General features: G+C 35.1%; 1 protein-coding gene across 13 annotated transcripts in view; it reads left to right on the top strand.

Moving 5' to 3' along the window:
- The window catches only part of LOC136833364 (voltage-dependent calcium channel subunit alpha-2/delta-3-like), a 590,349-nt gene that overhangs the window by 451,836 nt on the left and 123,136 nt on the right, over window positions 1-15,377 (top strand). For 7 of the 13 annotated variants that reach the window (XM_067095399.1, XM_067095406.1, XM_067095405.1 and 4 more), the window contains exons 11-17: window positions 302-535; window positions 2,965-3,201; window positions 4,034-4,120; window positions 7,076-7,132; window positions 10,110-10,190; window positions 12,726-12,800; window positions 13,243-13,296. In XM_067095399.1, the coding sequence (XP_066951500.1) occupies window positions 302-535; window positions 2,965-3,201; window positions 4,034-4,120; window positions 7,076-7,132; window positions 10,110-10,190; window positions 12,726-12,800; window positions 13,243-13,296 (825 nt within the window). The remainder of the gene's footprint in view (window positions 1-301; window positions 536-2,964; window positions 3,202-4,033; window positions 4,121-7,075; window positions 7,133-10,109; window positions 10,191-12,725; window positions 12,801-13,242; window positions 13,297-15,377) is intronic. The other 6 variants (XM_067095403.1, XM_067095400.1, XM_067095401.1 and 3 more) reach the window with 3 other exon arrangements.

Genomic DNA, 15,377 nt, shown 5'->3' with positions numbered 1-15,377 from the left:
ACTCACATCTCCTGTACCTTCTTGTGATGGACATTGATGGATTCCTTTCCAACTTACTGTGGGCCTGATTAACAACTTCACTCTGCACTAACTATATAACTTCCCAATGAAATCATTGGTTGCAACTCAAAATGTTTTCCTGATGAATAATTGAAATACAACATTCGACTCGCTGCCCTTGAAAACCTACCATTTTTCGGATGGTATTTTCTTAAATACTCCTCTGTTTAAAACCACGAAATCACGTCGCTACGAAAATGAACTGGAAAAAAAAATAAACCAAAATGTGAACGAAAAAAAGGACCCCAAGCAAACTGACTGGCTTTGGGAAGTAAGGGAAAGGAAACGGCAGATGGATCGGACTAACAATTACCGGAAGCTCCAGAAAATCGCCGAGAACAGGCCCATACCCCTCCCCGATCCCTCCATGATTCACGACGAAGCACAGGTCGAAAAATTCTTAAAATACGGAAATTTCACTTTGACCCAAACGGAGATTGCGCGGATCGAAGCCGAGAAGGAGCGGAAAGGGAGGGTTAGTATTGCTGTGTCACTGTACCTTTCAAACCTACAAAGTTCTGAGTGTTTTATCTCTGTCACAGAAGCCTTTCAAGTTATTAATGGGTTTCGTTATTAATGTTACTGTTCATTTCACCTTTTGTATTATTATGGTGTACATTATTCTAGTCTTTCCTCCAGGGTTTGTCCTCTTTCATTGCTGATAGCTATTTGGAATCACACTGATACGACAAGGGATCACCCGAGTTCTGAATTATTTTGTTTCTACTCCTATCTTTGCATAAAGAGTCTAAGTAGAGATTCATTCATTCTTTTCATTAGTTTATAAGGTTATAAACTTCAGTATGCCATGTACCCATAGCACAAACCGTATAGCAGACATTTTCCATCTGGTGTCCAAAATTAGAGAAAATAAATAAGTAAGAAATGGTAGCATCTGGAGAAACTTCACGCTTATTGCAGAAATACACATTTTTTTTATTTATAACCAAAAGATAATAACTGCATAAGCTTGATTAATTATGAACGGTTAAGGAACTGACCATAACTATAACTCGCCTAATTTACCAAGTGCTTTTTTATCAGAAATCGGCTTGACATAGTTGATGACCATTATTTTAGGGCAACTTTCCAGGTGTAGATTTTTGTCGTAGTTTCTAAAATTACTCCTGAAGAAATTGGGTGTTCATAGAGTTCAGATAAAAGTAATAAATAACCTGGTATGATTCCAACACGATTAGCTTGAATTAGACTACATTCTTTCACATCTACCATACAGAATTCTATATTAGGATAACCTGAACACTTATCTTTTTTTTCTGAAGTGCTTTTGTTCTGTACCTCTCTATTTAGATTTCTTTTACAGAAATGACATATTCTCTTGCTTTATAGATAGACTACCATCGAAAATTGCATAAGGAAAAATGGACCTTGATGATCGTAAGTGTGGGCATAATCTGTGCACATACATTGGGTATACAGTATATACATATATATAAATATATATCATCATGATAGAAATGAATTTATTTTTGTACTGGTTACTGTCGACACAGTTGCTGCTCTGTTCTGCAGAAGCCCAAAGATCCCCACACGGGACATTAATAAGCCATATCAAGATGGAGTTGGCCGTGTAATCCACTGGATATTCATCAGAAGATGTGCAGAATTATACACATTTATGCGCAAATTAAGTTAAGCAAGCAACGCACTTTAAACGGTTTATTTTTACGATATGAAAAATACACCAAGCCGTCATTTTTTGCCATAATAATCAGCAACTCCTGTCGATAAAGGGTTGTGTTTCAGTTACATACAAAACACTTTACAGTGACATACATGATCTACTTCTTATGTTAACAATGTAATTCTTTCTGCTTTACTGTCATTGTGGATGACCAGATCATACAACTGGTGCAGAAGTACTTGGCTATCATATAATTTATAGCATATGTTCTTTGCAGATTTGTAAGAGTGATTATATTCCATATAGCACCATTGACAAGACGAGGAAAATAATTTTTTAACATCTAATTTTTACCATGAACATACTAAGTAAATTTCATTGATATTAAACATATTCTTGAGAATCATTAATTGCCAAGTTCCACAAATACCCAGTTAACCTAAACATTTGATTCTTTCGAAGGTAACGTGGATATCGTGAAATATTACATGTATTGGGATAAGAGTTACTTTGCAAAATTTACATCTCTTCAGTCTCAGCTAGTTTGTCACTTTTAATACTCAAGTAGTCTCATGGAATAAATATTGTAATTCTACCTGAAGCTGCATATTTTACAAATTATTATAAAAATGCCACGAGTGATTTTGAAAATGTCTAGTGGAAATCAGAAAACAAACTAATTTAAAAAAAATACTCATTACAAACGGGAAGTATTTAGTTGTTTAGCATTCTGCAAAAAGTTGTACAAAGAAAATATTTTCTGTATGTTGACAAGTTCGATCTTCTTGCTATTATAGCACCATATATCAAAATCCGAAGTATAGATATCCAGTGGATTATAAGTAAACCGAGTATGTGAACCACTCCACCAGCTGAGACACAAGTAATGCATTCTTAATGTGGAACAACACATTATTTATTTTTTTTTTCTTTCGACTGTTTTTGTTCATTTTTCTCTGAAATTTTTCCCCCCTTACAAAAATGTTCCAGATCTACTACACATTTTGCCTGTTTTGTCCTTTACTGTACTGTTATTTTCAAATTGTATTTTTCACATTTCTATTTTGTTTTTCGCATGTTTTGATTTTTCTTGATTTTTTATAAGCATGCCTCTGAGGAACTAAGATCATTTTTCTTTCCAACAATTTTGCATGCTCTGCACTTTGTCTATTTTTGGAAACTACAAATACCTGCACATATTTTGCCGACGGCACGCATTTATGTCTTGACCTTGGGGAATTAAAAAAAAAATGGTACAGCGCCAACGCATGAGGCGAGACGCATCATCCTTCACACTGGGGAATGGTGGTGATGCCCCAAGTGATGGGGATGCCCTCATTGAGGAGACTCTGAACCAAACTGGCCTTCGGCGCTCAAAACGAGATGTTTGTTTCATGATTCCCAAAAGAATTCACGATTATGACTTGAAGAAAAGGTTCGACCGTATGTTTAGAGAAATGGATAGGCTAGAGGAATTTTATGAACATAATAGAATGGTATGTTATAGTTATTTTGTGAACACGTTTCAGACGTTTGTTGCTGTGATGGTAGCATTTGTAACTGTAATTGCAATTTGCAGTACTGTAGTCTTATGTAACTCACAAGTATTTAACAGTAATAGTAATGTATGCAGTGGCCTTGCGATATTTCTGTACATGCACATGATTGGGTATGTATGTATGTATGTATGGATGTATGTCTATATATATGTATGTATATATATAGATATATATATATATATATATATATATATATATATATTATATATATATATATAGTGTATATATATATTGTGTGTGCATGTATCCATGTACGTATACAAGCATATGTATATGTTTATGCCTATTATATGTATGTAGTTACACATACGTGTCTGTTTTACATGCACAATCATGATGTTCACAGTAGCTGTCCTTCACTTAGTGTTCTAAGCACTGTACATACATGTTGCTGTACTAGTTTTATATATGCAGAAGTTTATATATACGCTCTACAGCTGTTGGCCATAGTACAGTTGATATTTGTAATTATGTATTTGCAGAAAAAAAATCGAGGTAGCAAGAAATACATTACTCATACTAATGTATAGAGTAACTGCTTGAGATTTAGTATTAGACTTGTATCTTTACAGTATTATTTTTTTTTAAGATTTTTGGTGATAACGTAGACGAACTGTTTCAGTTCTGTAAAACATACTTTTTTAAATTTTTCATTTTTTTTAGAAAAGCCATTAATCCTACAGTGAATATATTCTTGCATATAATGCACTTAGTGACAGTGCAAGCTTTGTCTCGGGAGCATTGTAATATTTGATCTGTATTCATGCAGGGACGTCGAGAAGCTCCAGGTCTCAGGGATGGCTACAGGCTAATGACATCGGTATCGATCCCTGTGTTTGACCGCAGGAAAACTATGGTAAGTTCACCCTATTTATATCTATTTTCCTCTTATTTTTAAGTTTTTCCTTTCAAATTCTTCACTTTCAGTCACTTTCCAAGATCCTCAATGGGGGTCAGTGATTAATTTTACAGTGTTCATTCGTGTTTCTTCGGTACAGTTTACGTATACAGTAAAGCGGAAGTACATTTCAGGCCTTCAGCTCTGAAGTGCTTGCGCTGATGCTGCACTGAAGGAGTAACTTCTGCCTTTCCAAATTGTTGCCGAATACGTCGGTGTGGATACGGAAAAGTTGCTTTGAGATGGTTCATGAATAATATTTGTCTTTGGCATCAGGTTATTTGACATGAATATTGATCAGGTAGAGTTCTTACAACCTGCATAATGTTCTAGGCGTAACGATAAGTAACTTTCTTAGCAAAAATTGAAACCATTGACGTCAAGTTTGGCTAACTAGAATTTTCTGTCACGTTTGACTTCCAGATCCCTTAGTGATGTTAAGAATGATGACTAAAGATTCCCTTGCAGACGTCATGCAAGCGTCTTTAAAGAGGGTGTAAGGTTTTGAGAACGTGAAAGTGATTAAAGTTTCAAGTACGTTAGTGACAACAGAATATGGTAGCAGTAGTGTTGAAGTTCAAAGGAAAATTAAGTGCAAACGACATCATAGATCATTGAGGCCATGATGATTGGACATTTCCTTAAATGTACAATCTGGATCAGTTACGTTTTAGTTTTTCATGATAAAGTACTGTATTTGTAGACGTTGGCCGTTTTCCGTTCATTTTCCAGTATAGCCCGTCAGAACAGGGAGTTTATCTCAACTTCTTGCTGCTCTGTACTCTGCACTTTGATCCTGTTTGTTATTGTTGAGTTGAACGAGACCAAGGAATCATATTTTTAGACTATCATAAGACTACCAGAGGGTTTGTTCCCAACGAGATGATGAGAATGGAACTTAGCAGTTAAAGGAGTTCAACAGCTAAGTAAGAAGAGCCAAAACGGAATAGATGAAAGGTAATAAGCGTAAAGGAATGCAGTTGGGGCTAAAGGGACCCTGCAAAGGACCTTAATTATCAACGACAGTGTCTTATGCAAGGCACAATGTAAGTGTACCCCACAAAGCTGATCATTATCAAGTAAAAGTTTGCCATTGAAAGTCTAAACATTTGTGGTTAGTCCTCAGCCTATAATTGATGAAGATGTCTGATTTTTAGTTTATTTACTTTTCGTTTGTAATTACAAGGAAAAAGACAGATTTCAGGTATGTCAGTAAAGTGTGTACAATAATATATATATATATATATATATATATATATATATATATATATATATATATATTATATATATATATATATATATATATATATATATATATATATATATATATATATATATATATATCAGTTCATATATATTGTTAGTGCTATGATAAAGTGGAAATTCATGCAGCTAATTTTTTCAGTTTCTTATTATTAATTTGGTGTCAAAACAAATTTCAATTAACCGAACTGCCATTCTGTTTTATCCATCAGATATATACTGATAGTATGTATTATTCCTGAGGTGGGTTTAGGTAGGACTTTCAGTTGATGCCATTGTAGTACTGTATGTAAGGTCTTATTTTATGATATCCTTAGTACTTCAGATTGTGATTTTCACATTTTTGTATTGTTTAGAATGTCAACTTCTGAGTTTTGTATTCCCATTCCCATGCTTTGAATTTCAATTAACCCCTTGGAACCGTCGTGAGAAATCTCTTTTGTGATGCATCCTTAACATTCTTACAGATATATGATTACGGACGCTCTTTGTTGCCATCCATCACCAAACCAGATCGTCCTGATAGAATCGCCGACATTCCTTTAGTAACCATTCACCCTTTATAGTGATTCCCTTATTTTTTAATCTATGTGTCAGTTATGTGATTCTCTTCTAAGAATCAGAGTGGACATAGAAGACTGACTTACTGAGTTATAGCCGAAAAACAAAAACAAAAACACAAAAAAAGGGCCTGTAGCCCCTTTTGTAAGTAAGACTACCAAAAAAAGCTGTTTTGTCCTGTGGCTTAGGAGGCCTTTTGTGACTTGGCTCTAATGGGAATCTGCCTCCTCAGACAACCGTCGAAACTGTTGCTTTTCCTTCACCTCTGCCAAATCGCCTAAGATCTTCGTTTGAGTACTTGCTGTCATACTTAGCCATTTGCTACTTTTATTTTTAGGTTCCCTCCGACATTTTGCTGTAATATCTTCCAAACCGCGATGACATCTGCTACTCCATCATTCTCACATTTTAAATACGCAGATTTTTTGCTAATAATGTAAATACTGTAACCCGACCGTGACAACGTAATAGTTTCACATTTTGCAAGTTGCAATTTATATGATAGTTTTACTGAACATGTTAAAATTAAGATGTTAAAAAAATGTGTTGCCAGATAGCTCTTAATGTATAAATTTTCTTTACTGTTCATGCTTCTGTTAAAATTAGCCTGATATGAACAAACTTTTTTTTCTTAAAATATATGCTAACTTATCTTTTGTCTATATAAACCATGTGTAAACAACTCAGTTTGCCCAATAAGTGTAAACGTAGAACTTTTTTCTTCATTAAACTTCTGAATCACCCCCGTAGATTGTTAATTTATTTTATTTTTCAAATTCTGTATGGCCCGTTTTACACAGATTAGCCTCATGTGATTTAAATTACTTAGGGCAGCCCAATGCTTATTATGTTATTTTCTTGAAACAGTCAAATTTTCATTCTACCTGTATATTAAACAGGACACATTTCATGCATGCGTCTCATTATATTTTATTATACTTTTATGTTTGTGAAGAGCCCAGAATCCACTCCTGATTTTTTCATTTTTTCTCGTTTTTAGCATGACATTAGGGTTACAGAAATTCACACATTGCATCGAAACATTCAGATCACTCAGGGTCTAATTATCTACCTTTTTGTTTCCTTTAGAACATCACCGAGCGAGTTTTGGTCAATGAATCCATTTGGATAATGAGGACGAGAGAGGTATTGATCCTAAAAAAAAGTGTCTAGAAACCAATAGAGTTCGATGTATTATGCCAGCCCTAGAGAGGTTTTCTAGAAAACAGCCATTAAGAAAAGTAGTTCTGCTAGCAGATCAGCAGATCTTAGCTCAGGTGGACTTTGCTATGGAGGGTGTGAACTTTTGTAATTTTTTTCCTCCTATGTCGATTGTGTATGCCAGTAAGCAATTGAGGATGTACAGCACACTGTTTACATAGATTACGGATCACTAGTTCGATAAAGCCAGCCTGCTAAGTTGCTCAAATCATCAATGATCAATAAATTACTAAATCTAGACCTACGTAGTTTTGAACCATAGTTTTTATGGTGAAGCCAAAACTGTAGTAGACCCTAGTTTTTGAAGAATAGATGCTTTAATCTTAGATCACTGTGGAACTTTGTCATGTAGTTAAATGCCTAACCATTGCTAATATATTTACATCTAGTTCTCATAGAATACCCATTTAAATGACAATTGTATGTCTAAGAGAAAATCCCTTGTATGTACCTATGTGTATTTAGCTATTTGAGTGAGGGCGAGTTACTTAAAAAGTACAATTCTTGTATATTTGCTGATAAGTAGTCTAGCGAGTGCGTGATTCCTCTCACTCAAACAGTCTAAATAAGGCGCAGTGTTCAATGAAAAAGTAAGTCTACACAGATTTTTTTCGACTACTGTGAATGAGAAAAGCTGAGGCGTGTATGTTGTGTGAAGTTAAAAAGTTATCTCTTTCCTTTTCTATTACATTCAGTTTCGTTATTGGTGCCACTTTGGTTCCTCTACCCGCCACTAAAACACCCACATTCAAAACAGATTTCATATTGATTTGCAGTCCTGCAGACCATTCAATTGCTTTTCATTTGCTGCTTTTATTTCCTGTTATGCTCTGGAAAAAATACTTCCGCGTTTTGTAATAGAAAATACGTAGTTGTATAATCAAGATTTATGTAACAATTTTCTCATAGTGTGCATTTCTTTGTTTCAAAACTAGATAATGTATTGTTTTAGTTTTCCTCTCCCAGTTATTTTTTTTATAGATTTCCTCATTTTTTGTATGTACTAAAATCAAAGCTATTGACAAGTTGGTTTTCAGCCTCAAGATTTAGTGTTATAACTTTTTCCTGCTCTGCCAGAAGAATGCGGAAGTTCATTTAGCTCATTCTCAAGACTGAGAAAATGTTCACTTCCAAGTCCACTTCCTTCCCAAGGAATTATCCACATTCAGTGCCGGTTCTGTACCAGGAAATTAATTATATTCAAGCTCACTTCTTTTCCAGAAGATCAGTCACATTCAAGTCCAGTTCTTTCCCAAGAAATCGTTCACATTAAAGCCATTTCTTTCCCAAGAAGTTAATTATATTTCCGTTCACTTTTTTCCAAGAAATTACACATTCAAGTTCACTTCTTTTCCAAGAGATGAATCACATTCTAGTTCATCACTTTCCCAAGAAATAAGTCACAGTGAAGTCCACTTCTTTCTCAAGAAGTCGTTTACATTCAAGCCCATTTTGTTCCCATGGAGTTAGTAACATTGAAGTTCACTTATTTCCCAAGAAATGATTGACATTCAAGGTCACGCCTTTTCCAAGAAACTAGTCCAGTGTAAGTCTACTTCTTCCCAAGAAAGTGTTCAGATTTAAGCCCATTTCTTCCCCAAGGAAGTATTCAGATTTAAGCCCATTTCTTCCCCAAGGAATTTACCATAATCGAGTCCACTTCTGCCTAAAGAAGCTAGGCACCTTCAGATGTACATCTTACGAAGATTTTGGTCACATTGGTGTCCACTCATTTCCAAGTCTTCGTTAACTCATGCAGGTGCTTCAGTTTATGACGGCAGAAATTTTATCATTTTCAAGGATGTGGCATTTAAACTGCACCATCACATGCATTTAGGATATTGTCCTTAACACAATCTTCCTCTTGGAGCTAAGCCAGTTTATTGCGGATCTTATGGATTTTCTGTAGCTATACATCGATTGGAGTCACTGCTCTGTCGGTACAAACCTCTAGTATTGTGAATGTGCAATTTCATGTTGAATTATTTCCCTTCACAAATTGCTACTTCAGCTGTGTGTGCTAATGTATCTAATTAATAACTATATTTGTCTAAAGTTCCTCAAGAAATAAAGATCAAGAATTACCACAAGATTGAACTGTGAGCCTAATTTCGTTTCTAAGGAAGGGCTTAGGGCCAAGCAGTCACTTTCTATGTTCATAAAGTTTTTTCATTTTTAAGTATAATCTTTTCAGTCATCATACATTACAGATTTGTACTATATTTCCCAGTCATAGCAGAGGTGTGAAGGGAGATGTTCTGGATATTTAATTTTTTTACAGTTTAGTCGGTTTACTGATATGTCTCAGTGCCAGAATTAAGAGGGCAGAAAGTGGAGGAACTCTTGTAATGACAAACATATTTCACTAAGTATTTTTTATACATTAATTGCCTATATAAAACGGCCATCCCTTGACTTTTCAGTCGAGCCTGCTTGCTATGAAAAGAATTGCGTTATTATACAATATATCAGTCGCTCCTATATTGATTTTTGTTAATGGTAGTAATTCATTTCAGCATACTGTAGAAAGGAATTTTCTAATAGTAATGTACATTAGGTTTTTAAACCTCGGTTTATCAAAGACTGCTATGAATGTTTCCATACAACTGAGAAGGCCTTTATGAACAGCGGTTTTTTTTTTTTTTTACTTGTGGAAGTGGGCTTGGTGGGCAGTGTAATGTTCAAGGTTTCTTGGTGTCCGTATTGGGGGTGGAGTGGATAGAAAAAGTTTCAACACTGTTACTCTTGACTGAAGCCATCATTGCCTTTCAGCTACTCATCATCGTATGATTTCAATACCATAAAATGAAAAAGAAGATTAAAAGGATTTTCAGCCAGGAAATTATTACGCTTTATATTGCTTTTCATAATATGTATCTTATCTATTTCATTTTTTTTCTAGGTCAGATCAGCAAATTTACTGGGAGTTGCAGGTACAGATGTCCCAATCAGAGAAATTGAGAAACTTGTTCCCCCTTATAAGGTAATATTTTTTTCAAATTGATACATGTTTTTTTATAAGGAATGTAGACCCTTCTTTTATTTAATTGTAGCCTATTGAACAAGTCTAATGATTATCACAGTCAGTCCAATGTTACATTAACATTGTTCCTGCAGTTTGCAGATGGTGTTCATATAGATTCCTGTTGATTAATGATAGCTGTTATTAAATGAATTACAACTCTCAGAAAACAGATTTATTAGTATTACAGTGTATATCTTTCATGAAAGGATAGTGCTTCTTGCAGTTATGCTAATGGGCAGAAAAATAGTCTTACTCAGAAGGCAAAAGCTGAAATACATTGCTAATTGATTTATTGGTGACTATCCTCAGTCATTCCAAACGTATTAGCTTGAACTGATTAAATACCCAAGTAGACAGTGCTACACTTACTAGTGAAAGTAAGACTTTAGTAGGGTATCTGGATATAATTTGCTTTCCCCTCAGAAAGTTGAATAACTCACAGGCCACGAAAAATAATGTTTTTACTGTAAGACTTGGTTTTTATAGGAGCATTACTTGTTCATACAAACCCATTGATGATAATTATCCAGAATTGCAACTTCGGAAGAACAGTAAGGAAGGAGCATTCGAAGACAATTATTTAATGCAAGAATCCACTTTGAAAGATCTAGACATAGACTAACAGTTGTGCAAAGCAAGCTTTCTTAAATTTAATAATACTGAAGATATAACACCAAGTACAGGAGGTGTGACCATAGGTATTTCCTGACAACACAAGCCTCCATAGGAATGAGGATGTTGATGAAGATAGTGATTGGCCCATATCCTTCCCAGTCAGTAGGCCCTGACTGACCATAACAGTCAGACCAGCAAATAAACATCGGAAAATTTGTGGGTAAAATCTTGTAGCTTTAAGGGTGGTAGAGAGCTCTAGGTTGAACCTGTAAGCCAGGGAAGAAGAAAGAGGTCAAACCGATTGTGCTTTGATTTTGTGCTGAGAGAGGCCTTCCTGAGAAATTTCTGCGTAAGACTGTTAAATAATCTTTTGAAACTAAAATGAAATTGAATTTGTTTTTTTTTTTTTTACGAGAAATCTTGCGTCTGCTGAAAATACTCTTGAGAGAAAACTATCTTCACTGAAAGAGACAGGCAAAGCAGGAATAGCAAAGGAGCCTGAGGAAGAAGCACTTTTTCTCGAAGACAATGAGCCTAGAGTCTCATGAAGACCTGAAGGACTACAAAGACCAAAGTAAAGGGTCAAATGAACAAGAACACTGAGGCTCTCAAATGAAGTGAAGAAATTTTCTGGACTTGCTAAATGGAAGTACATGTGTAAAGGAATGAGGAAGCGCCCCCTGGCAGCCAGCATCCTGACAGACTCAGTATCTTCCTGGAGGGATTCAGATGAAAAAATGTGAGAACACTAAGCTCAGCAAGCAGTTTCCAACAAGTACCGGCAAAGGCCCAAATTTCCTACTGCAGAAGCATCAAGGGTGTGGAAGCGTGTGACATAGCACAATGAAACTAGGAAGAGTTAGAAACAAGCACCACTTGAGACCTTGGACACGCGACACTTACAAGCTTGTCTGTGAACATAGAAAAACCACTGATTTATCGACTAATTTACCAAAACTTCGCAAATTTCCATTGGAGAACGATCTTGGCTCCTCATTGAAGGGCACATCAAATGAGTATCATCATGTAAAGATGATGTAAATGAGTTACAAGTATGTTGTACAGAAATTCAGTAATTACAAAACCACATAACAGTCACTTAAGAAAACCTGTGATTCATGAAACTAAATTGCTGCCGCTCTTCTCTCGCTCATACATTTCTTTATTCTGTTTTCTGTGCTGAAATAATTAGGAGGCTAAATCTTGCTTTATATTTTCTTATATAAATTTTTTTGGCAAAAGGATTGTAATATCTCTCTCTCTCTCTCTCTCTCTCTCTCTCTCTCTCTCTCTCTCTCTCTCTCTCTCTCTCTTTGTTGCTCAGTGAGGATAATCCACTTGGAACTACGGCTTTGCCCTTCAAAGTTCAAGTGTTGATTAGATTGGTTTCTTGGAATATATGTAAAAAACTACTTTAACCACATGCCATTACTTATGTATATAAAGGATAATGGTTTTTTCATTATTGTAATTTTTATTACAAAGAATTTTATTACAAAGAAATTACCACGTAAGTACTATACAGTAGAGCACTTTTGCTCGTCAGTGGAAGTCAGAAGGGTATGCTTTGGCAGCCCTTGACAGCAAGTGCTCCTCATGGAGTTCAAACAAATGAGGAAAATTCTTTTTTTTATTGTTGTATTTTAGGTACCAACGGATTTTGTTCATTTCAATTTTGGTAGTGGTACCATTATGTGGAAGTTATGAAATATCAGTGATGGAAATTTTTTAAAGAAAAGTCTTTTTCATATGTCGTTTAACCATTAAAAAAATCCTGATTGATGAGTTTTGAGGTGTTATGAATGCAGTGAGCATAAAATTCGTTCAGTTTTTATATCTACTATATACCAGAAATACATTTACTATTCTTACTTGCAGCTTGGAGTAAACGGTTACTCATTCATGGTCAACCGCAATGGATACATTCTTTACCACCCTGACCTGCGGCCTGTGGTGAGCTATATTTATTACTACTCTTTCTCTTTAGATGCTCCTTGCCATCCCTTGTCAATTATGCGCTATCTATCTTTTGTTTAATTAAAGCTTCTATCTCTATAGACTTAAAGCGAACTCATTTGTAAGTATGTTTAAATATTCTCGGTAGAATAGGCTTAAGCTCTTAAATAAACTTTTGTATTAGATGATGATTTTTTGCTATAATTTTTACTTCTCTTATTTCCAGTATGGTTTTTACCATTATTTTACCCCCCTGATATTTTGTAGAGTCATTAGTCTGAAAATACCTCTACTTTTCACATGCGTTCAAGAGGCTCTTTGATTTAGACTAGAAACTCCCCTCCAAATCTTTGCAGTACAGTAGTTTCATCAAGACTTTTGGACGTTGGCTTTATTTTTCTATTTTCTGTCATTTCTATCCTTTGTTTACTCCCTATAGCACGAAGAAGCAAATGCTGAGGTACTGAGGAAGTCTCGTGATAAGCGTAAATGGGTAACATCTATTGTTTCCTTTTCATGTAGGCACGGCATACTCTAAAGTGTGACACTGGGAGAGCCCAGGACATGTTTTCTATGTTTGTGGCGGTGTTTAGTCGAGGGCTAAGGGTGTGACACTGTTTCTAAATGCCATCCCTTAACCCGTTTGCATACCCCCATTCATTCTCTGGACGACCAGAAGTTTTAGCTGCCTCGTCTTAGCTGAGAACGCTGTACCCATAATGATTTTCTAGATATGAATGGTCATACATTATCAGTTTGGATTGTTTTTCGTTGCTTGGTCCAGCTGGGATTTCGTTGCAGTCCATTTTTTGCAGTCATTAGCTGACGCATCATAAAATTCCAGCTGAGAGATACAGTAGACATTTTGCACTACGCATATTTCATATCGAGAATATGGGACAGTATTTTTGCAATTGCAGTAGATGGAGATTTGATGGATAACTTTTGTCATTTTTAGTGTTTTTTCTTAATATTTAATATTGTATATGCTCACCCATGAATCCGATGTAATATATATATACAGTATATATCTTTTTACAATTTCAGTGTTTTTCGATCATTATATTTTTACATATAAATGTATTTACCCTTTAAAAGAAACTATTTATCAAGATCAAGTATCCTATTTTTTCTAATATGTGTATATGCATACTCCCTTGTTTTGATTTTTGATAAACTACCATTTTTTCCAATTAGTCTAAACTTACACACTGATTAATATCCTTTTGCCACCTTTATCATTTCAATGGTTGTCACACTCTTGGTTTTTAGAAAGTCTTTCTTTAGGTTAGAGGTTAGTACCTTCTCTTGTGATCATCCCATATATGCCAGTATCATTGAAAATGCCCTGCCATCATGGAGGAAAAGATAAGAGTACGAGCACTGACTAATCACTTGCTGATGGCTCTTCCACATTTTTGTATGAGAAATATAAATGTTGTACTATTTCAAGGCTGAACAGCAATCTGTGTGGTGACGAATGACTGGATGTTGCGTCTGTGCTGTTATTAGATGATCCACATTTGGTAATATGAAGTAGTTCTGTTTTGCATGAGCAAATATCTCAACCTGAATACAGAATACAATAGTATTATTTACTGTGCGATGAAAAAAGTTCAGCTGCTCAGGTAGGTGAAAGCCTTTGTATACTGTATTAGTAAAATAACACACAATAATGAGTTTCATTTTCATAAATCAGGATACCCAGATAAGTAGCGGAATCAGATAAAAGTTAATTATGATGAAAAGTTGTCACAAAATCTCAGATTGTATGATTCATGAGTCACGATTTTGATACACAGATGTCTTGTGTAGTTTTTTTCTATTCATTTGTGGACTAACAATCTATGTATGAATGGCTGAGAAGGCAACTATGACCACTTTTATTTTGCTTCTTTTATGACACGTTGGCAAGTGTCTGGCACTCTGCAAAAGCAAAATCTTCATTTTTTTTTTAAGAATAGCACTCAAGGCAGACATTGCTCACGTGCCTTTTCTTTCAAGTTTATTGACAGATTTTAAGAGAGAGAAAGAGAGAGAGAGAGAGAGAGAGAGAGAGGAAACAGCCTTACGTCATGTTGCACATACCATTAGCAAGTGAATTTAGTCGTGCCGATTGCATGATTTTACCAAGTCAGAGCAATTCTTGATTTCTTACAATACATTTGTAGATTTAGTCCAAAGTGGAACATTTTGAATTTTGTGGTAACATTTTTTTTGCTTGGTTTCACATGAAGAAAAGCATGGTAAATACTGTACCTCAAATACTAATGGTTCACATTTCACTTTTATGCCTTAACACTAATATTCAGTGGTTTGATCTGTCCTACCTTTAACAAGATAACAGGCTTCTTTTTCCTAAGCTACTATGAATTTTTAACATCCGTCCGTTTTGGTATATATTGAAGCTCGAAATGTTTTTTTCATAATCTTGAAATAACTGTCTAGTTTTTGGCTGAAATGTTGCAGTCCCATTTATTTTTTCATTTTAACTGTTTTGGTTCCTTGTACTGTATACTCAATATCTGGCAAGATAACACAGATACATTGTATTTCTTTAACAAGCTTATTTCA

Source organism: Macrobrachium rosenbergii, chromosome 51, assembly GCF_040412425.1.
Source record: "Macrobrachium rosenbergii isolate ZJJX-2024 chromosome 51, ASM4041242v1, whole genome shotgun sequence".
NCBI lineage: Eukaryota > Metazoa > Arthropoda > Malacostraca > Decapoda > Palaemonidae > Macrobrachium > Macrobrachium rosenbergii.
This window is presented reverse-complemented; position numbering and strand designations above follow the sequence as displayed.